Source organism: Callospermophilus lateralis, chromosome 3 (assembly GCF_048772815.1).
Source record: "Callospermophilus lateralis isolate mCalLat2 chromosome 3, mCalLat2.hap1, whole genome shotgun sequence".
Classification (NCBI taxonomy): Eukaryota; Metazoa; Chordata; class Mammalia; order Rodentia; family Sciuridae; genus Callospermophilus; species Callospermophilus lateralis.
The window spans coordinates 55,265,267-55,289,472 of record NC_135307.1 but is presented as its reverse complement, the minus strand read 5'-3'; the positions used below and the strand labels follow the sequence as shown (position 1 = coordinate 55,289,472).

The window sequence follows — 24,206 nt, the reverse complement described above, 5'->3', positions numbered from 1 at the left end:
TCTGAGTTGCTTGGTGCCTCTCTTTTGCTGAGACTAGTTTTGCACTAGCACTCCTCCTGCCTCTAGGATTACAGGCCTGTGCCACCTCCTGGCTACACATCTTTATTTTCATCTGGAACCAATCTACGGCTTACTTTGAAACGTGGAAGCTTGACTTCTTCATATTCTTTATCTCTGACTTTTGCAGGCACTTAGAATGTGCTTCTCCATTCTTTTCTCATTGTTTAACTCAGTCTTCAGAGATTATTTAAAGTGTCACTTGGGCTGGGGTTGTGGCTCAGTGGTAGAGTGCTCGCCTAGCATGCATGAGGCACTGGGCTCGATCCTCAGCACCATGTAAATATAAAATAAAAATATCGTATCCACTTAAAACTAAAAAATAAATATTCTTAAAAAAAATAAAAAATAAAATAAAAAATAAAGTGTCACTTATTAAATATACCTTATTTTACCCCATAAGCCTAGGTAAAGAATGATATTATTTTATTTTAAAACCATGACACATATATTTATTATGGTTGTGTTAGTTGTAGACTTGGAAAGTCAGGCATATATGTTCAAGATTGAATTAAGGTTATTTGTTAATTAAGATATACGGAGCCGGGTGCAGTGGAGCACACCTGTAATCCCAGAAGTTTGGGAGACTTAGACAGGAGAATCGTGAGTTCAAAGCCACCCTCAGCAACAGTAGGTACTAAGCAACTCAGTGAGCCTCTATCTCTAATAAAATACAAAATTGGACTGGGGTGTGGGTCAGTGGTTGAGTGCCCCTGAGTTCAATCCCTGGTTGCCCCCGACCCCCTGGCAAAAAAAAGAAGATATAGGGAAAGATTATATATTATATATTATTATAATGATATATTATCATAGGGATTAATTTCTAAAACAAATAAGGCCCAGAAAAGTCTATATTCTTCACAGATAATGCTGCAAAAAAAGAATAATGTGAATGCAAGGAAAACGTGTATGAGAATTATTCCTTAAGGGTCAAGGGTTTTTCAACCTTTAATTAATTTCAACTGCTAAATCAACTGGAATACTACACTCTGAATAGCTTTTGAAGAAATTGCTGCATATATATTTGCATGTATTTCTACATTGCATATGTACTGTTCTTTTTAAAATATTCATTTTGTTAAGTATATATATATATATATATATATATATATATATATATATTTTTTTTTTTTTAAAGAGAGAGAGATGGATTTTTTTTGAAAGAGACAGATTTTTTTTTTAATATTTATTTTTAGTTTTTGGCGGACATAACATCTTTATTTGTATGTGGTGCTGAGGATCGAACCCGGGCCGCACGCATGCCAGGCGAGCGCGCTAACGCTTGAGCCACATCCCCAGCCCATATATTTTCTTTTTAACATTTTCAGTTATCATACAGCAAAGTGCCCAATTCCAGAAGTTGAATCATAATCTGTTCAAAAAAATTATGGTAATCTCATTTCTATTTGCCAATGACTGATTTAGGGTAAAACACATGAATCAGTTCTGGATGTGAGACATAAAGAGAAATTAACTGTTTTTGTAGGCGAAGAGGAAATTCATTTTAGATGACATTATTTGAATCCTGATCAAGTCAGATTTAAAGTCCAAAATTTTGACTTTTCCGCTACAAGCATCAAGAAGTTTCTTCTTTTGCCTGATTTAAATTTTTTTTCGTTTCATTTTTTTCTTTTCCTCCTCCTCCCCCTCTTTTTTTTTTTTTTTTTTTTTTTTTTTGTGGGGAGCAGGTATTGGAAATTTAACCACCTTGTGTCATTCTGTCATTCTGTTGCAGGGAACAGAGGAGGCCAGACACCAAATAGAAACAGGAAGCAGTTTTTTTGTTTTTTTTTTTAATTTGGCTATAGCAGGTTCAGAGGGCAAAGCTTTCGCTGTGATTTATCAATCCCTGAACCCCGAATTCAGGTAGTTTCTGAACTCCAGATTGGAGTGGCTCAGAAGTTCACAGTCTGCAGAAGTTCACACAAAAGCTTTTTCTTTCACTGTTCTGGACAAGTTAACCCCTCAAGTAGAGTGCCTGAGAAGGGGAGAGCTTTTTATCTTTCTTTCTTCTCCCTTCCAGCTGTTACAGAGGACCCCAATTGGTAACTTCTCTTATGTAGGCATTTCTGTGAAGCTCCAACTCAAGGCGAGATGCCTTGTTAAAGGATCTTTTTTTTTTTTTTTTTTAATCACACTTTGCATTTGCAAACACACTTCTACAAACTACTATACTGGATAAATGTGTGTGACAAACTAGTAAGGGGGCGTTCAGCACCTGGAGTGCTGATCTCCTCCAGGCCAGAGGCCAAGTAAAATAGAGCAAACAGGAAGATAGGAAGTTTAACTACATTGAACTCTTGTAGCGAATTCTTTTGCTGATAGTCCTAAAATCAATTATGGTGAAGATTTCGGGAGAAGCTTAGTTAAGATTTTCCCTGGAGAAAGGGGTGGCACTACAACTCTACCATCAATCTATACCTTCAATCTGCCCAGCCTTTTAAAAAAAATTATTAGGCTGGCCCTGGTATACCCTCAAAAAAACATTATTTTTTTATTTTGAACTGGGTCTTGCAAAATTGTCCAGGCTGACCTTAAATTTATAATCCTCCTGCCTCAGCCTTCTGGTAGATTACAAAGTCTTGTGCTACTACACTCAGCTGTGGTTTCCATTTTTGGTAGATTTTACTGTGTATATTTAAGGTATACAACATATTGGGATACATTAAAACAATAAAATGGCTACTATAGTGAAGCAAATTAATATTGATCCTCTCCCACAGGTACCCTTTGTATGTGAAGGGGGCTGGTTAAGAGTGGCTAAAGTCTATTGATTTAGCAATAATCCACAATATAATACAATTTTATTAACTACTGTTCCTATATTGCATATTAGATCACTAACTACACTTGTTCATCTTTCATATTTGTTACTTTGCATTTTCTGTATTCTCTCCCCATTTGCTCACTGCAGTCCTCCAACCCCTGCTCCTGGTAACCACTGTTTTATTCTATTTTTCTGAGTCTGACTTATTTCAATTAGCATAATGTCCTCTAGTTTCATCCATTTCCTTATGTTTTCAAGGGAAAAATCTTGCAAAGATTTTTTTGACTCTAAAAGCACAGGCAGCAAAACCCCCCCCAAAACAAATGGGCATCAAACTAAAAAGCCTCTTCACAGAAAAGGAAGCTATCAACAGAGTGAAGAGACAACCTATGGAATGAGAAGAAATATTTTTAAACCATAATTCTGGTAAGGGATTAATATCTAAAACATACAAGGTACTTGAAACAACTAAATAGCAAGAAAACAAACCAAACTAAAAAATGAGCAAAGGGCAAAGGACCCGAAATAAGTACTTATCAAAAGAAAAACATATCTGGTTAACAGGTATATGAAAAAATGTTCAACACCACTAATCATCAGTAAAATTTAAACTAAAACATGAGCTATTACCTCAAACCTGGTCTTTTCAAAAGTCAAAAAATGTTGGCTAGGATGTGGTAAAGGGTGTACCCTTGTTTAATGTTGGTGGAAATTTAAGTATATTCATTGTGATAAACGGTATGTAAATTTCTCAAAAATTAAAAATACTGTGGTGGTGCATTTCTGTAATCCTAGCAACTTGGGAGGCTGAGGCAGGAAGATACCAAGTTTGAAGTGGATCTAGGCAATTTAGGGAGACGAGACCCTGTTTCAAAACAAAACAACAATGACAACAACAAAGAAAGAAAGAAAAGGAATCAGGCATAATGGCACATGACTGAAATCCCAGCAACTGAGAAAGCTGAAGAAGAAGGATTGCAAATTCAAAGTCAGACTCAGCAACTGAGTGAGGTCCTAAGCAATTTAGCAAGATCCTGTCTCAAAATAAAAAATAAAAAGGTTGGGGTTGTAGCTCAGTGGTAGTAGAACGTTTGCCTAGCACATATGAGGCACTCACTGGGTTCAATCCTCAGCACCACATAAATAAATAAATAAAGGTTTAAAAGGGGGGGCGGTAAATACCTGTGGGTTCAATCCCTGGTACCAAAACAAAAATATGCAGGGGAACTAGAAATGTAGATCAGTGGCAGAGTGATGGCAGAGTTCTCCCCAAAATAGAGATGAAACTGTCATACAATCCAGCAATTCTACTTCTGGGTATATATCCAAAGAAAATTAAATCAATATGAAGAGATAACTGCACTACCATATTCATTGCAGCATTATTCACAGTAGCCAAAATATGAAATCCACTTAAGTGTCTATCAATGGATAAACAGATAAGAAAATGTGGCATCTGTACACAATGGAATATTATTCAGTCACAAAAAGGAAATCCTGTAATTTGCAGCAACCTGAATGAATCTGGAGGACATTATGCCAAGTGATATAAACCAGGCCCAGAAACAAACTTTCCATGATCTCACTTATATGTGGAATCTAAAAAAGTCAATCTCAAGAAGGGGTGGTTAGCAGGAGTTGGTGGGGGGAATTGTATCAAGAGATGAAATTTCACTTAGAAGGAACACATTCTGAAAATCTATTGTATAACATGGTGATATGGTTAATAATAATGTACATTTGCAAATTTCTGAGAGATTTTAAATGCTCTTACTACAAAAAATGTTTAACACGGATATATTAATAGATACACTAATCATCTTAGACATATCATATATTAATCATCATGTAAATCATCTTGATTTAATCATCCCACAACGTATACAGATATGAAAGCATCAAGTTGTACCCCATAAGTACGTACAATGATTTTTTTGCTCATGACAGATACATTTTCTTTTATCTATTTATTTATTTATTTTCTAGTTGTAGTTGGACATAATACCTTTATTTCACTTATTTATTTTTATGTGGTGCTGAGGATGGAACCCAGGGTCTCGCACGTATGAGGCAAGTGCTCTACCGCTGAGCCACAACCCCAGCCCCCAGATGTGTTTTCCTTTTTTTTTTTTTTAATATTTATTTTTTAGTCATAGGTGGGCACAATATCTTTATTTTATTTTATGTGGTGCTGAGGATCGAACCCAGTACCTCATGCATGCTAGGCGAATGCTCTACCTCTGAGCCACAACCCCAGCCCCCAGATGCATTTTCTTAAAAAAATATTATCTCTGGGCTGGGGATGTGGCTCAAGCGGTGGCACGCTCGCCTGGCATGCGTGCTGCCCGGGTTCGGTCCTCAGCACCACATACAAACAGGGATGTTGTGTCCACCGAAAACTAAAAAATAAACATTAAAAATTTCTCTCTTTCTTTAAAAAAAAAATATTATCTCTTGGAGTTAATACACGTGAAACTGCAAGTTGAATGTAGGAACTCTTTGTCTTTAGAGTCAGAGTCACTTTATAGCATCTTAAACACATTATATTCCTCTTTCCCCCACAAATTACTTCTCTAGTATTCTCCATTTTTGTTAAAGTTATCATCCACCAGTGGCTAGTGTTAGAATTTCTAATACCTGTGACTGTTTTCCACATCTAAGTGTATCATCAACTCAGTCAAGCTTGCCACCAGAATACCTCTCAGACCTATACTTCCAATTCTCATACCTTCTATATATTTCAGAGCTTTATCTATTGCATAGTATGGTGATCTAGAGTCTAGTTTTGAGCTCTGCGCTCTGCATATGCAGGTCATTACTTATTGAAACTTGGCATAACTTCAATCTTTTTTTTTTTTTTAAAGAGAGAATTTTTTAGCATTTATTTATTTATTTTAGTTTTCAGTGGACACAACATCTTTATTTTATTTTTATGTGGTGCTGAGGATCGAACCCAGCGCTGCACGCATGCCAGGCAAGCACCCTACCGCTTGAGCCACATCCCAGCCCTAACTTCAATTTTTTTAACACATTGCACAGGCAGACATCATCGGCTGGCACATTTGATGAAATTCATTTGCCACAGACAGGCCCTGCACCAGTGTTTCCAAATGCATTTCATTACTTTCACTCTTTTTGTGCTCCATTCAACTATTCCTATACTACTGGCTAATTTTTAAAATATGTTACTTCCACCCTTGAAAACATTGCTTCCTATTTCCAGGATAAATTTCATTGTTTATCTCTGCTTATCTCATTGTTTTGCCCATAGAACAAATAACAGAGAGGCAGATTCTGAGTGTGCATTATCAAGAAGTTATTAAAACATAAAACATTTTTAAGCTTGGAACTCTGTTACATTAATGGCTATTTTTTTTTCTTTTTTCTTTTTTTTTTTATGCTACTGAGGATTGAACCTATGGGTGCTTTACCACTGAGCTACATCCCCAGCTCTTTTTATTTTTATTTTGAGATAGGGTTTTTCTAAATTACTGAGTCTGGCCTAAAATTTGTGATCCTACCAAGTAGCTGAGATTATATTTTCTTCATAATTAATGACAGTATTATGTGAAGAAAAGTTTCCAAATTGTTAATAGAGATTGTATTTATTATACATTTTTCAATGCAAAATTCAAACTATCCCATCTAAAACAAGGGCTAAATTAAATCTATACATAAGTAATGGCTTTCTTCTGCCTTTAACATTTAAAATTTACTTTCAATATCCAACAATCAATTAATGCAAATTTAGCAATGACATAGGGGTAATAATTAGAAAAAGTTGTAATCTGTTTTTTGGGGGGTGGGTACCAGGAATTGAACTCAGGAGTGCTTGACCACTCAGCCACATCCCAAACCCTATTCTATATTTTATTTAGGGACAGGGTCTCACTGAGTTGCTAAGCACCTTACCTTTGCTGAGGCTGGCTTTGAACTCACTATCCTCTTGTCTCAGCCTCCCCAGTCGCTAGGATTACAGGAGTGGACCACTGCTCTAGGTAGAAAAAGTTGTAATCTGTACCTATTGTTTCAACAATGCATATTAAAAAGAACTGAAAATGCTGAGGACGAGGCTCAGTGATAAAACATCTCTGGATTCAATGTCTAGTACAAGAAAAAAAAAGTTGAAAAAAATGTAATGATGCTTTTAGAATTATAATTGAGAGCCAAAGAGTCTAAAACAAGTGTTGGCAAACTATACTACATGCCTCTTTTTGTATGGCCTGAGCTAAGAATGATTACTTTTAAAGGGTAAAATACCCTGAATATATCATAATCTGTGGCTTACCAGGCCAAAGATATTTCTAGCCCTACATAGAAAGTCTAACACCTCCAGATTCAAACTACAGGGCTACAGTTTATCCTATATCAACTATAGGATAAAATACACTTAGAAGAAAACACTTATGGCATTTTGTTTTTTGGGGGTACTGGGAATTGAACTCAGGGGCATTCAACCACTGAGCCTCATACCCAGCCCTATTTGTATTTTATTTAGGGACAGAGTCTCACTGAATTACTAAGTGACTTGCTTTTGCTGAGGCTGGCTTTGAACTCCTGAGCCACTGGGATTACAGGCATTTACCACTGTGCTGTGGCACTCATAGTATTTTAAAAGCACGTATACAATTATAAAATAGCATTAAAAAGGAGAAAAATAGCCAACTCTTTAGTCTCCTTTCCTTTTTTTTTTTTCTTAGAAGTTGTGGATAAATTAAAAAAAAAAAATTGATAGGACACGCCTGTAATTCCAGTGGCTTTGAAGCTGAGGCAGGAGGATAGCGAGTCCAAAGCTAGTCTCAGCAATGGCAATGAGCTAAGCAACTCAGTGAAACTCTGTCTCTAAGCATAATACAAAATAGGGCTGAGAATGTTGCTCAGTGGTTGAGTGCCCCTGATGTAATTCAATGGTAGAGCATGTGTTTAGCATCTGTGAGACCCTGAACTCTTTCCCCAGCACCTCTGCCTGCCTCCCCAGACATAAAAGAAAGGAAGGAACCAAATAAATTAGAAAATTAGTAACACAGCATGTATAAAAATGATGAACATAGGATCAAAGAATTTTAGAACAGGAGAAGACCTTAAAAAAGAAGACCCCCAAAAGAAACAAAATCATCCAGACTAGCCCTCATATTTAGAGATGAGAAAACTAAGGTCCAGAACTGGGAAATGACTTGCCCGAGGTAACACAGCTAATTTCCCATAAAGACAAAAGTAGACCCACTTCTACTAATAAGTTAATAGTGATAGATCAATAGTATATAAGATAGATCAAATGAAAGTGATAAGTCAACATTATAATATAGTTTTTCCATTTTAACATATATGGAAATTGGAAAAATAGGACACCTGTCACATATCTACAGAAATAAATCCTTTTATTTTATAACATTCCTTTTCTTTTTTTAAGATGCATACAGTACTTGTAAGCTCAAGAATTCTGAGAAAAACTATAGGAGACCTGGCACTATTTTGAGAATTACATAACTGGGCAGCAAAATAACACCTTTATAAATGTCAGGACATACAGAAATAAAATTTAGTGTTTGCACACAAAAATAGGGAGGTTACATTCAACACGTTTTCTTAAACGTGTATTTAAATGTTTACTATTTTCTAAAACTTTGGTCATCATGCTTTATTATAACTTGTTAAATTTCACAATTATGCAGATAATTAAACCCAAAAGGTAAGCAAATATATCACATTAACACAGCAGCAATAGCAAGCTAATACTGCATAATCATATTAGCAGACTGATTCAGAAATACATGTTTTTCACAAATAGTACATAAAAGTTAGTTTGTGACAACATAGTTCAATGACTCTTCTTCCACGTAATAAAATAAGGCTGAGTAATGAGACATAGCAGAACATGATTACATAAGAAAAAGTATATTTTTAATTATAAATCTAATTGTACATATAGGACAACACATTGCGTTTTCTATAGAATAGTGCAAATGAGCAGAACTTTTCTCAAAAAATATTAAATGGCATTCATTCCACATGCCACTGATTTCATGAATATTGGGTTATATTAAGTATTTTAGTTTTCTAAAATTAAAATAACCTGTGATGGGCACAAGTGGTAGGGTTGATATAGGGCAGATGTGTACTCACAGACTGCAAATAAAAATAGTCATTGACTTAATTTACTGGATCTAAGTGCAGGCACTCAAAATGCAACTTTGAAAAAGTTTCATTTGTTATAATGTAAACGGTTTTGTTCATCATATCATATTTCATCAAAAATTCATAATTCATTTAAAACTGTCATATCAAGCAATTCCTCTAAACTCTTTTTGATATGTGGTGGTTGGGATGCAGCCTGATTTAAGAGATTCTGACCCATCTGTGCAAAAAGTGCTTTTGATAATTTAGCTGTGGCTGTTCGGATATTTCCTCCAGCTCCAGGCAGAGAGCCACTGTGTGTCATGTTTCCTAAAAGGTGCCATAAAACAACCAACACTTTCTGTTCTGTGGCGTGAGGTTTCCTTTGATAAAGTTCCATAACAATATCTGAAACACAAAAGTATAGTAAATAGCGAGGTTTTTTAAAAAACATAGGTCTGCTCAATTCACAATAGCTAGACTATGGAACTAACCTAGGTGTCGCTCAATAGATGACTGGATAAAGAAAATGTGGTATATATACTCAATGGAATATTACTCAGCTTTAAAGAAGAGTAAAATTATGGCATTTGCCAGTAAATGGCAAATGTGAAATGCTAAGTGAAATAAGCCAATCCCACAAAACATAAGGTTGAATATTTTCTCTAATATGCAGATGCTAATTCACAATAAGGCGGGGGGCACTAGGGAAGAATAGCATTACTTTAGATTAGGTAGAGGGAAGTGATGGAAGGCAAGGGGAAGGGATGTGGAAATAGGAAAGATAGTAGAATGAAACAAACATTATTACTGTATGTATATATGTGACTACATGACCAATATGATTCTGTAACATTTACATTCAGAAAAATGAGAAATTATATCCCATCTATGTATGATATAACAAAGTGCATAAATGCATTCAACTGTCATGTATAGCTAATTAAAACAAAGATATTTTTTAAAAAGTATCTGAAATATACCAAGCTTCCTCTGTATGCCATTTGTCTTAAAAATTTAGGATTCTTTTTTTTTTTTTTATTGGTTATTCAAAACATTACAAAGATTGCAGAATCACATCGGTTACACATCCACATTTTTACATAATACCATAATAGTAACTGTTGTAAAAAGAAGAACAGAGGGCTGGGGTTGTGGTTCAGTGGTAGAGTGCTTGCCTATCATGTGTGAGGCACTGAGTTCAATTCTCAGTACCACATAAGAAAATAAATAAAATAAAGATAGTGTGTCTATTAAAAAAGAAGAAGAAGGGGCTGGGGATGTGGCTCAAGCGGTAGCGCGCTTGCCTGGCATGCGTGCGGCCCAGGCTCGATCCTCAGCACCACATACAAACAAAGATGTCCGCCGAGAACTAAAAAATAAATATTACAAAATTCATTTTCTCTCTCTCTCTCTCTTTAAAAAGAAGAAGAAGAAGAAGAAGAAGAAGAAGAAGAAGAAGAACAGAAACTCTCCTACCAAAGATTGAGCTCTTTAAGGATTAGAATTCTTTTTTTTATTTTATTTTATTTTTATTGGTTATTCAAAACAATACAAAGATTTCAGAATCACATCGGTTACACATCCACAAAGGATTAGAATTCTATATCTGATAATTAGTTGAGGCAAAAGTGATAGAGAAATCAAACCTTAAATAAATCTCACTATTTTCCAAATGTAGTTAAGTAAAAATTTCTCTAACTTTAAAAAAAAAAATTTAGTTGTTGATGGACCTTTATTATATTTATTTATATATGGTGCTGAGAATAGAGCCCAGAGCCCCACATGTGCTAGGCAAGCGCTCTACCAATGAGTTACAATCCCAGCCCCATCTATTTTTTATTTATAGACATTTTATCAACCAAATTTGAAATGGCACTTTCCTATAAGCATCAATATTTGATTTTAATGTCCTTTTATTTTTCCTGTATTACTTCTCCTAAAAGGAAGACAAAAAACACTTACTGGAAAAGAACAGAATTTCTTTCTTTTTTGAGGTTTGGGATAAAGCCTAAGACACTATGCATGCTAGGCAAGTGCTCTACCACTAAACTATTTACCCAGCCCCAGAATTCTTTTTTTTTTTTTTTTTAATGCAGTAATAGGGATTGAGCCCAGGGCCTTGAACCTGCTAGGCAAGCATTCTACTACTGAGCTACATCCCTGTCTTTCTGGAATTTTTTTTGAAGAAAAATTTAGGTAGAAGTCTTAAAAGACCCTCTTCTGGGCTACTATTATTTATTATTTATTTTTATCTTACAGGTGAAGTATTACATTGGTAGCTACCCTAAAATTAAATTAAAATACCCATTAGTTTATCCTTAGCTAATAAAATATTTCTTTGAAATCACAATTTAAAAATATTTACCAGTGGGCTGGGGTTGTGACTCAGTGGTAGAGCGCTTGCCTTGCATGTGTGAGGCACTAGGTTCGAGTCTCAGTGCCACATATAAATGAATAAAGATCCATCAACTAAAAAAAAGAAAAGAAAAATATTTACCGGCAAGCTTTTCCGTCATATCTTGCTTTGCCTTTCCATTTAAAAATTGAGCTTTTGTGCAAAATGGCTGTAGAAGTAAGTAATTATCTGAAGAAAAAACAACAACACAGAAACATGTTTAAGAGTAATGAGATCTTAGTTATTTTTCATTACATAGCATTGAAAAGAAAAAAAGAGATCATTTTAAGAATAGCAATGTGTTAACTTTTTAAAAAGATACAGTTAATAACCATTTATAATTCTCTATAACCTTAAGAACAATATTCTAGAAAATAAGAAATAAAAATACTTCACAAAACATTAAGGAGCTACCATGTGGTATATACAAAGAAAAAAACTACTTATCTCCTAGGCATCTAATTTGAATGATAGTATAGATTTACTAAAAAATAGAAAAAGAATTTCTTATTGGGGGATAGTTTTAACCTGGCTGATTTTTTAGGCATTGAAGTTTGAAATAATCAGATTCATAGGAAGTTGTAAAGATAGTACAAAGAGATCCTGTGTATATTTCACCCAAAGGTTACATCTTACATTATTATAGTATAAAAACAAGGAATATGTGTATACAGTTCTATTTCATTTCATCATGTATGTAGATTTGTGCAATTATCACTGCAATTAACATATGGAACTATTCCTTTACCATTAAGATTGTCCTATGCTATTTCTTTATAGTCACATGGGTGTTAGTGTTGCCATACTGTGACAAAATAAACTTAAAAGGAGGCTCATCCTTTCAGAAATTTCTGTCCATGATCGCTTGTCCCTATTGTTTGGGATCTGTGGCAACACAGTACCTCATGGTGGGAGTGTGTGGTAGAGGAACTGCTTAGCTCATGGCAGCCAGGAAGCAGAGAGAGAAGGGCCATACCGGATGCCATAACTTCCTTCCTCTAGATTCTCCCTCCGAAAGGTCTCACCACCTCCCAACAGTGATATGACCTGGGAACTAAGCCTTCAACATGGGTCTTCAGGGGGCATTTAAGATCCAAATTATAAAAACGCCCATCCTCACCTCACCAACACCCTTAGAGCTTGGCAACTACTAATGTGTTTACCATCTCAGTGATTTTGTCATTTTGAGTATGAAATGAAATCCAATAAGATATGACCTGTTCAGATGGGCTTTTTTCACCAGTATAATACCTCTAAGATCCATCCAAATTATTGCACAATCAAAAGTTTGTTCCATTTTATTGCTGAGTAGTATTCTATGGTATGGATACACTATGATTAGATAAGATTTAAGCATGTTCTCCAAAGGTTTAAGTGTTTAAAGCCTGGTCCCCAGAGTGGTGATTTTAAAAGGTGGTGGGACCTTTAAGGGTGGCATCTAGAGGAGGTCATTACTGGCCCTGGCTTCCTGTCTCACCATGTGATTTTTTCCCTTTCTCATGTGCTCCTGCCATGATACCATCTACATGTAACACACCTAGGGGGATGCTTGCTAGTGCTGGTAACAAGCTATTTGAACTATCTGCCTCTAAAACCTGTGACCTCAATCTCAATCTCAATCTCAATCTCTCCTCTCTTCTCTCTCTTTTTCCACTGGTGGGGTTCAAACCTAAGGCCCTGAGCATGCTAGGCAAGTGCTCTATCACTAAACAACACCCACAGCCTATCTTATTTTCTTTCTAAATTACCCAGCCTTAGGTATTTCATTATATATAGAGAAAATGGACTAATTCAGGAAGTGTCAAAGTTTGTTTCACCATTTACCCCTTTAATGACGTCTGGGCTATTTTCAACTTTCAGATATTATGAATAATTGTATACAGGTTTTTGTATTGTCTTAAATTTTTATTTCTTTGGGGTAAATGCCTAGGAGTGCAATTGATGGGTAATATAGTAACTGCATGTTAACTGTATGTTTAATTTCCTAGAGTGGCTGTTATCTTTTTTATATTCTCACCAGCCATATATGAGAGATCCAGTTTTTCTGCAGCCTTGTCAGTATTTGATACTGTCACAATTTTTTAGCTATTCCAATATTTATGTACTAATTATGATCTTAATTTGCATTTCCCTAATGCAAGGTGATGTCGAACATCTTTTTATGTGCTTATTTGTGATACATATAGCCTTGTTGGTGAAATGTTTGTGTCCTTTGCCTGTTTTCTAATTATATTGTTTTTCCAGTGTTGTGTTTTGAGAGTTTAACATATTAAAGATGTGAGTTTTTGTCAGATATATGGCTTGCAAATATTTTCTGTGTGTAGCTTTTTCTTTTGTTTACTCAATAGGGTCTTCTGCAGAGTAAATTTTTAAAAATTTCGATGAAGGCCAATTTATTTACTTTCATGGATCATGCTTTTAGTATCATGTCTGAAACTTCACCAAGCCTTAAAGTTCTGAGGATTTTCTGATGTTATATTCTAAAAGTTTTGCAGTTATATTTTACATTGAAATTTATGATCCATTTTGAGTTAATCTTGTATCAGTTATGAGGCTTAGGTATTTAAAAAAATTAAAAACTCAAAGATATGGGAAGAGAAATTCAATTTAATGGGATAGTATTTAATCAGTAAAAACAATTCAAAATACTATAGAGAAAATAAAAATGTTATGACATTATTAAATTTAAAAAGTTGAGTAAGATTTCAGCATTATAAAAAATACATGGGATCAGAAAGTATGAAAGTAAAATCAAAATAATTTGAGTGGCAAAGTAAGATTTCTTACCTACATGCTGACTTAGTGCCTGAACAACATTTGTAGCAGCAGCATAGATGCCTGGATTCTTGGAATTCAGATTATTATCCACTATTGCTGGAATTAGCATGTTGATTATAGGAGATAAGTTGTCTCTAAGTAAAGGAATCATTTTATGCATTGTTTCTAGAGCCACCAGATTTACTTTACTATTGGAATCATGAAGTCGAGATTTAAAAGCATCAAAGATCTGAAAATAAATTGGCTAGTTATTTAAAGTAAAATAATGTTTCTGTTATATTTAAATTCTCTCAGCATTTCATGGTATTTCTCTTAATTTATTTTGTTTAAACATATGAATACAACATCCTATATAACCAAAAATAATAGAAAATTTATAAAAATTTGGTACTAAACTTAAGTGTTGAAAAATCTTATAACAAAAAGACCACATTTCAAAAATCACCCCAAAAGGCATCCTAAAAAATGAAGGTTGGGGCTGAGGTGGTGGTTCAGCGGTAGAGTGCTTGCTTAGCATTTGAGAGGCCTTGGGTTCAATTCTCAGCACCACATAAAAATAAATAAATAAAATAAAGGTATTGTGTGCATCTACAATTAAAAAATAAATATTAAAAAAAAATGAAGGTTGCAAGTGTGATTCAGTAGGCAGATGACTGCCTTCCTGTAAATATGACAAACATGTTGTTTCCTGGAAGGTTCAGGTTAGCTTGACTAACTCTGCGAACTTAAGAAAAGTTTCTATTTTATCTATATTTCTAACAGAAGTAGACATGCTAATTTTATTATAGAAGTTTGACCAAGTTTCAGTTTAGGTTTGTTATGAGACATTTTCATAGATAAATTTTTTTTTGTTTGGTGGTGCTGAGGATTGAATCCAGGCCTTTGTGCATGTTAGGCAAGCACTCTACCACTAAGCTATATCTCCAGACTGAGTATTACACTTTTATTATTACTTCTTAAACTGTTTAACCATTACTTTATACTCTTCAGAAATCTTAACTTTCATAAACTCAGGATATAGTAAGGCAAATGCTAAGTAATTCTTTAAGTATGTGAGGTAAGTGAACAGCTACTCTAAGAGGCTGAGATCATTAACTAATAACTCCTGATGCTTATTTATTTACTATTTTTCATGTTAAGGATAGTCCAACTAAGTAAGAGATTTATTCAACAGATATTTAAAAATGTAACTTTCTGGTTCACTGGAATTAAAAAGTAACTTTAAGTATGTCTGCCAAGTTTAATGCACACTATAACAATTTAAAATGGAATTTAGTTAATAAATTAGTAATAGAATTACCTGAACTAAATTCTGATGGAGCATAAATACTCTATATTCTGGTACCATGAACATTTATCAATATTTCCATTTCTTTTGCTTATTGTCTTCTTAGAAATAGATATATATAGGTGAATAGAGATTTCTAACTGATACACGAAAAGTTTTAATATCTGTTCTAAAGCAATAGCAAGTCTCTTAAATCTCTATTTTTGTTTTTTAATTTTTATTGATTCACTGGATATATGTTTACTGAATGCCAAGTTCTGAGAGCTCTGAGCATACAGAGATTTCAAGGAGCAATCCATCTTGTGGGAGGATTCAAAAAAATACATGACTCCTTTCTTATTTATTTTTTTTTTGGTTACTTTTAGTTATAAGATAATAAATATAAAGTTCTGAGGTTTAGGGCAATTTTTTAATATGAATGAACTTTTTTATTAGCTACAGATTTCAAATGAAAATTAGTTTTAATAGGTCCTTACCTTCACGATATTTCCAACAACAAGTTCTTGATTATTTTCAGCATCTGATAAAAGTTGCTTAATCCCACTAATACGATCACGAAAGTCTTTTGCATTTAATAAATTTGTTATGACTTTAACGTACTCAGCACTTTCTAAGGAATTACGAGGAACTGATTTTCTGGTGACTTCACGAACTTCAGTTATCTCTCTAAAGTCAAAGTAAGGTAAGTTTAATTTCCTTTTTACTTTCCCATAAAAACAACAAACTGAATTAAAAAATCTCATTAATATGTTAATTTTTTCAAAAGTTCATAAAATGATGTAACTAATGGCCATAATATCTATTTTGGGAGTCTTTAAGATCTTCCCCTGGTTGGTGATTTTCTGGGAGAATTCATAAGAGTTAGCATATAGTTTAACTCATAGCTAAGGTTTAGTATAGACATTCTAAAACAAGGAAACTAAAGAAAATATGAAAGTTGCTATATAGGATTTTTTTTGTTGTTGTTGTTGTTACTGTTTGTTTTGTGATACTGGAGATTGAACCCAGGGGCAATCTACCACCAGGCTATATCTCCAGACCTTTTATTTATTTTATTTGAGATAGGGTCTCACTGAGTTGCCCAGGATGGTTAGTAACTTTCAGTCCCCTACTTTTCCTCCTGAATAGATAGGATTTACAGTTGTGTGCCACCATGCCCAGCCCAGACAGTTTTAAAATAATGTTCAAGCTGGGCATGGCTCTTACCTGTAATCCCAGCGCTCAGGAGGCGGAGGCAGGAGGATCATAAGCTCAAAGCCAGCCTCAGCAAAAGCAAGGCCCTAAGCAACTCAGTGAAACCCTGTCTCTAAATAAAATATAAAATAGAGCTGGGGATGTGGCTCAGTGGCTAAATGCCCCTGGGTTCAATCCCTGGTACCAAAAAAAATAATAATATTCAAAATTAAAAATAAACTAAAAAGATCATAATATTACAAAGACTTTTTTAAATTGTATAATCAGTATAGCAAAGTTCTTAAATGGTTTAAATATGTTACAAAATTACATATATAATAATATTTATAAAAATTTTAAGAATAGTTTGTTTTTGATTGATGACATTATGAATGACTAAAATTTTCTTTTAATGTTTGTATTTTGTAAATTTTTCCCTTTAACAATATTTGTTCATTACTTTTATAAATGGGGGGGGGAGTAAAAAATTAAAACAAAATTAATCAGAGTTGTCGAACACAGGCCTAACATTGATAAGTTTAATAACACCAAAAACTTCACTCCTATGCATGTAAAGGCAAGTTGCTGGGAATAAATTGCCTTATTAAATATAATTACCTCACACTTTCTAGGTCATTTACAAACTTTTAAAACCCCTTTAAATTTTGACAAATATCCTGATATAGTTCAGATAGTTCATGAAAGCACCCAAATGTGACTCCTATAACTAGAGAGTAATTTCTTTAATGATGTGGACTATCAAATGATCTTACCTTTCAGCTGAACTGAAAGAATCTCTAGAAACAGATGATGATCTTGCATTTCCAACACTACCAGTATGAGATCGCCTTCCTTTTGCTGAAGGAGTATCTAGTGGTATCTCTCCCAAACCCTGCAAGTAAACATAAAGAAAGGCAGTGTGAGAAGTCTTAAAATTTTAATTTACACAAAGTAATTTTCACAAAGTAATTTTCAAAGTATCCTTGGTAAAACATTTTAAGCATTTTCATATTGATATACTTTAAAATACGTGACTTATAGGAAATTCAATTTTTTTTTTGTACCGGTGATTGAACCTAGGGGCCCTTAACCACTGAACCACATCCCCAGCTCATTTTTGTATTTTATTTAGAGATAGGGTCTCGCTGAATTGCTTAGGACCTTGCTAATTTGTTGAGGTTAATTTGCCTAAACCTCCTGAGCCCCTGGGATTATACGCGTGTGCGCCATGTCTGGTTCACAATTAGGAAATTCTATACTTGTTAAAACAAATTGTTTAAAAGTTGTTTTAGGTGCTGGAAATGTAAATCAGTGGCAAAATGCTTTCCTAACATATGCAAGGTCCTGGGTTTTGACTCCTGGCACAGCAATGAATATTTACTTTCTAGCTTGACACTACATATGTCTATTTATTATTGCAGTTGTACTACTGAAGATACATTTCAAATGATTAGCAAAGAAATAATCCAAGAAGTAATTATTTCTATCTTTTATCTTCATGGGAAAATAAACTTTGCTTTTAAAATTGTTTATAAAACAAACTTTTTCCACATACCTTTTGTCGTAAGGTTTTAACAGATTCCTTAATATAAGGCAAATCTTTAGATGGAACATATTTTTCAAGCATTTTCTCAAAGTTAGGATGATACATCAAGAGGAAAAGCATCTTTCGACCGTAATACCTATGGATATTTGAGATTTATGTAAATAATAAATTTATGTGAATAATTTTACACAAATAATCTCAAGTTCTATCCTTACAATTTTTTTTTCAATAGAAAAAAACACCATAAACTTCAAGATTACCATTCCTATTTTAAGTTAGCCACTGAAATGTGGATATAATAACTGTATTATATTGTATAAGATTCTCCTGCTCCATTACTATAAATCATTAATAAATATATATGTACATATATATATATTTAATATATATATCATTATAATTAATATCTTCCAGCTGTATGTCAGATGGAGAGCAAAAAGCCTTAATATTGTTTAGGCATCCCAGAGTCCATATTTGAGGCTATGGGCAGAATTGTGAGTTTGGAGAAGTTATGTTTGTGCCTTAGGCTACTTACCCATTGACCTTCTGTTGCTCTCTTGCTGGCCAGATGTTCTGGTCTGAGTCAACCTTTTCTATGTACTGCTTTCTGAATCTCTCTTTCTTCTTCCCTAGTTAACTTACCTAAGTTCCATTCTTCAAAACCCTATTCTCTGCCACTTAAAATATACTCAAGGTTACATGATAATTTATGCTTGATATCTTATTAAATGATATAATAATTCCCAAACTAGGTTTTTAAATACTATATGACTTTAAAAAGAATCCTCTTAGGATAACACCTTGAGGCAAAATATCATTCTAACAATTTTTCAAATAATACCATAGTATTATTTTTCAAGGAGGTCTGGCCCTAAAATTAATTATAGTTGTACTTTTGCTTCTCATTTGGAATATATGGGACTAAAACAATGAGAAGACAGTTTTTTTTAATATTTACTTTTTAGTTGTAGTTGGACACAATATCTTTATTTTATTTTATTTATTAATTTATACATGGTGCTGAGGATTGAACCCAGCACTCGCAAGGTGAGTGCTCTACCACTGAGCCACAACCCCAGCTCCAAGAGAAGATAGGTTTTTGTGTGAGCAGAGTATAAGATGCTTTTAGGATTATCAGTATCAACCAGATCTCTTCAAATGCAATGAAATTACAGAAAGGGAGTTATGTCAGAAAATAAATATTAACTTTCCCTTCAACCAGAATAAGATCTTCCACGAGTCAGATAAGTAGCTTCTAATCACATAGTTATATAATTATATATTACATCTATAATTATAGTTTCTTTTTTTTTTTTTTTTTTTTGATACCAGGGATTGAACCCCAGGGGCACTTAACCACTGAGTCATATCCTCATCCCTTTCTTTTATTTAGAGACAGGGTTTCACTGAGTTGCTAAGTGCCTTGCTGAGTTGCTGAGGTTGGCTTTGAACTCTTGAGCCTCCTGCCTCAGCCTCCCGGGTCGCTGGGATTACAGGCATATGCTACCATGCCTGGCTTGTAATTATAGAACAATTTTGACTTTTAGTGTGGAGTATTAAGGACCACAGACAATGTAGGACCCAACAATACAGGAAAGGCTACAACAAACAAGTCAGCAAATAATATGGGCAAAAATGTGAGAAATATAACTCAAAAAAACTTTTTAAAAGTTTTTATTTGTTCTTTTTTGTTATACATGACAGTACAATGTATTTAGACATATTATACATACATGTAGCATAACTTCTCATTCTTGTGGTTGTACGTGATGTGGTTAACTCAAAAATTAATTGTAACCAGCCACCTTATAATTTTAAAACTTTAAATAAGATCTTTAAGAAGGCTTACTATGCCATTAGAAGACTTACTATGCTGGGGGTTAGTTCAGTGGTATGTACTAGGCCCTAGGTTCAAGTCCTAGTACTAAACAAAGAGAAAGATTTAATAAAGATGCACAGAAGTCAACCACTAACAATCTTTTGTTGTTGTTATTGTTGTTCCTAACTAGCCAATTATCTAACCCTCTAAAATTTTTTTGAACATTAATGTGGCATGCAGAAGTTCTTAAAACAGTTTCCCCAAAATGCTTTACTTGAATCCCTAGAGTTTATGAATATGATAAGATGTCATTGCTGGACTTTTGCTATGCTAATATGATATAGTTGACCTTAAAATAGAAATATGATCTGGATGGATCTCATCTAAACAAATGAGCCCTTAAAGCAGAGAGATACCTGATGATGGATGCAGAAGAGGAAGACAGAAAGATTCTACACATGAGAGCTCAACATATTGTTGCTGGTTGAAGATGGAGGAGGGCAGCGTGAAAAGAAATGTTGGTGGTCTAAAGGAGCTGAGAGAAGACCCTCTGTGACAGCCAAAAGGAAAAGGGGACCTTAGTACTGTAATCACATGAAATTGAATTTGGCCAACAATGTAAAGAAATTTGGAAGTGAATACTTCCACAGAGCCTCTAGATGAGAGCCCAGCACTGCCATCACCTTGACTTTGGTCTTGTGGGACCTTAGGCAGGAAACCCTGCCCAGTCATGCCAGACTTCTGACCTAAAGAACTATAAATTAAATAATTTACATTAGTGTAAGCTACTAAATTTGTGGTAACCGATTAGGTAGGAATAGAGAATAAAAATATTTACTTTTTAAAATTAGTTTTTGGTATAAGAGTCTCATAAGATTAACTTCAGTTACTTAAAGTAATGGACTATTTTGTCCTAAAAATGTTAAAACATTTTACAGTCTTCTTTAATCTTTATGAAAACTCAGAATCCTCTTCTTTTTTAATTACCTTCATATATTATTGCCATAAATTTTTAGACTTTTTTATGGGACACTATTGGTCACTTGGTCCAGGCCTCCTAATATTCCAGAAAAGGTAACAGATTAACAAAGGTTGAGTGACTTGCTAAAGGGTAAACAGTGATGTAGACTACAGATTTAACCTAGGCCTCTCACTAAATCCAAAATTTCTTTAACCACCACAGGTATTATATTATTCCACATCCTAATTTTTTTGTCATTTTTTTTAGTTGTTGATGGACCTTTATATGCAGTGCTGAGAATCAAACCCAGTGCCCCACACATGCTAGGCAAGCACTTCACCACTGAGCCATAACTCAGCCTTTTTGGTCATCTTTTGCTGATTATTCTTAACTTTCATAAAACTGTTCTTAGTACAACCATCAGAAACTCATAAAGTTTTTAAAGTACAAATACTTTATTTTTAAGAGGATAATACATTATTATGCATCAATCCTGTATTTTTCATGTGATTTTTCACTTGATTTTCACCTGATTACTTGGAAAATTAACTTACATTTGCCCACAATGAAGCTCTTCTGCCATTTTTATGTCCACTCATAGTCTTGTCTCGTTTTTATGAAGTTCATACCTGTGACTTGCCATCTCATTACCCTGATGTAGTGTCATCTGTAAATTTGGAGAATTCACTGTGCACTCCCTCAAGATCATTTACAAACTGGTTAGATAAAACCATTCCCCAGCACCAATCCCTGGGTCCCAATTTCTCTATTTAGACAAATGTTCATTCTCTTTTAACCTTTGTTTCCTACATCTTAGCCCTTACATTAATAGGTACAGTGGATAGTATTAGTAGCTATTCACCTGGTTTCTTGTGAGCTGTCTTGAGCAAACTTAGCAGCAGCTGGTAATAAACGTTCAGCCATATCTTTTGTTCCAGATAAAATACGTTCTGGTTCCATAAATTCTACTACATCTGATAAATGCTGGGCTGTACATCTTCTTACTGCAATGTGTAAATGGCTACAAGAAAACATGACGTATCAAAATTAAGTGAATATATAAACTATTTTCCAAAGATATATCTTAAAGTCAAATGATTTAATAGCTCATAATAATCACTTTGGGAGTCTAAAATGATAAATTATTAGCATTAGTTAACCCTCCTCAATAAGTTAAAACAAAGTCATTATCACTTATATTTATTTAGTTCAGATCTACAAATATAAATAACATTATAAGAATAATTACACTATGATTCCTTTTATGCTTATCATGTAATATGATCTTAAGCTCACAGGAATTATTCAGTTTTTTGACTGAAATAATACAAAAATTTGTTTTTCCTACCTCTACCCTGAATTACAGATTCTTTCATTTGTAGTATAAGGACATGTCAAGATTATTTTGAGCATTACCTTTGTCCTCCATTGATAAGAGAAACAACTGCACGTGCAGGAGTTACATTATTAACCATAGCTCTCAATGCTTTATCAACATCTTCTCTTATAAATGTATTTGATTCTCCAGCCTTGTGCAACAAAACTTTTACTGTAGTATCTAGTTCTTGATCCATACTCTTTTTCAGATAAGTGAAAAGATCACTTAAACAGACCACAGCAGCACGAGAAACTCCAGAGCGTAAATTTTTCACCTAAAATTTTTAAAAAATATTTTGAAAAAAAATTCTGTAAGAAAATCAGTAATAATGACTTTGAAATGAATTTTAGTATGAAAGTAGTAACATTTTATTATATATTATCTTACATCCTAAAAGTCAGTGTCTAATCAATTTCTTTTAAATGTTGCAAATTAAGACATGGATTGTTTTACAGATAAGCCTACTCATATAGTACAGAGTTGTTAAAAATTTTAAAGGTCACATATATATTTATTCTTTGTTGTTTAAACTATCCCTAAGTTATCTGAAAAATGTTTACCTCTTGAACTACAGCAAAATTTGTTTCATGCAACTTTGTGTTCAATATTTCAGAATGAAAAGCAGCTAAGCATCTAATAAAGTTCAGTCCCTCAATTTTCTTCTCCCTATGGGAAAAAGAAATGATAGAATCATTTATTAAAGGGGTTCAATGGTAAAAGATCTCAAATATCTTACTTTTTTATGTATGGAATATTGCCAATAAAAAACTTTACCTATTTTCCCTTACTATTTACAAATTTCAATAAAAAACATAAATATCTTTCAAGACTGAAAATCACTACTGATAGCTCATAAAGGAACATTCTTCCCGTAGCATGAACATCATATGCTTTATGAAAAGTAGAAAGAGAGAAAGGAATGATAGACAAAAGTTGAAAGAAGTTGTAAATCAGGAATAGAAGAAGATCTGGGCATGACGGTGCATGCCTATAATCCCAGTGACTCAAGGAGCTGATGCAGGAGGATCACAAGTTCGAGGCCAGCTGTGCAATTTTGTGAGACCATGTCTCAAAATTGAAAATAAGAAAAAGTGTTGGGTGTGGCTCGGTGGTTGAGCACCCTTGGGTTCAGTCCTTAGTCTCTCTCTCTCTCTCTCTCTCTCTCTCTCTCTCTCTCTCTCACACACACACACACACACACACACACACACACACATTTATCACCTGTTAGCTCACTGATTAATGTATAACCCAGGAGCAGAAAACCACTATTAATTATTTCTACAACTTGTATTTGTTTTTCATTATCTAACCTATTTAATGAACCAGATAAATAGTAGGTGGACACCAACAAGAGGGTGGAAATCAATTATGATATGATTTGGGTATAATATTTTTTTGCGGGGGGTGGGTGGTGGGTGGGTAGGTACTAGGGATTGAACTCAGGGGCATTTGACCACAGAGCCATATCCCCGACCCTATTTTGTATTTTATTTAGAGACAGGGTCTCACTGAGTTGCTTAGCAACTCACCATTGCTGAGGCTGTCTTTGAAGTCACAACCCTCCTGTCTCAGCCTTCGGAGCCTGTAGGATCACAGGCCTGCGCCATAGTGCCTGGCTTAGGTATAATAGTTCTAATGTGATATTTTCCATCTTGTATGCTTGAAGAATATGAGCTAAGAAGAGTTTCCTTAGTTGATTGCATGTGGTCATTTCAAAAAGCATTTAAATTCTCTGAACAATTTATGGAAAATGGAGAGAAAAGACCAAAAATCAAATGTGTTAAGAATAAACCTATTTAGTAGCTACCTAGCTCAAATTTTTCATATTTTAGGTAAGCATAAAACAGTTTACTGTAAAGTTTAGATGCAGAAATAAACCCAATTCTATACACAGAATCAGAAAATAGAAAGTGGAATCAAGAAG

At 34.1% G+C, this 24,206-nt stretch overlaps 1 protein-coding gene across 3 annotated transcripts in view; it reads right to left on the bottom strand.

The window, feature by feature from the left end:
• Positions 1 to 8,228: 8,228 nt before the first annotated feature.
• The window catches only part of Togaram1 (TOG array regulator of axonemal microtubules 1), an 85,602-nt gene continuing 69,624 nt past the window's right edge, over positions 8,229 to 24,206 (bottom strand). For all 3 annotated transcript variants that reach the window (XM_076848252.2, XM_076848254.2, XM_076848253.2), the window contains 9 exons: positions 22,840 to 22,945; positions 22,318 to 22,553; positions 21,764 to 21,922; positions 18,131 to 18,257; positions 17,349 to 17,467; positions 15,879 to 16,068; positions 14,124 to 14,343; positions 11,439 to 11,525; positions 8,229 to 9,346 (listed from right to left, as the gene is read on the bottom strand). In XM_076848252.2, coding sequence (XP_076704367.2) covers positions 9,081 to 9,346; positions 11,439 to 11,525; positions 14,124 to 14,343; positions 15,879 to 16,068; positions 17,349 to 17,467; positions 18,131 to 18,257; positions 21,764 to 21,922; positions 22,318 to 22,553; positions 22,840 to 22,945 — 1,510 coding nt within the window. In that variant the 3' untranslated portion in view covers positions 8,229 to 9,080. The remainder of the gene's footprint in view (positions 9,347 to 11,438; positions 11,526 to 14,123; positions 14,344 to 15,878; positions 16,069 to 17,348; positions 17,468 to 18,130; positions 18,258 to 21,763; positions 21,923 to 22,317; positions 22,554 to 22,839; positions 22,946 to 24,206) is intronic.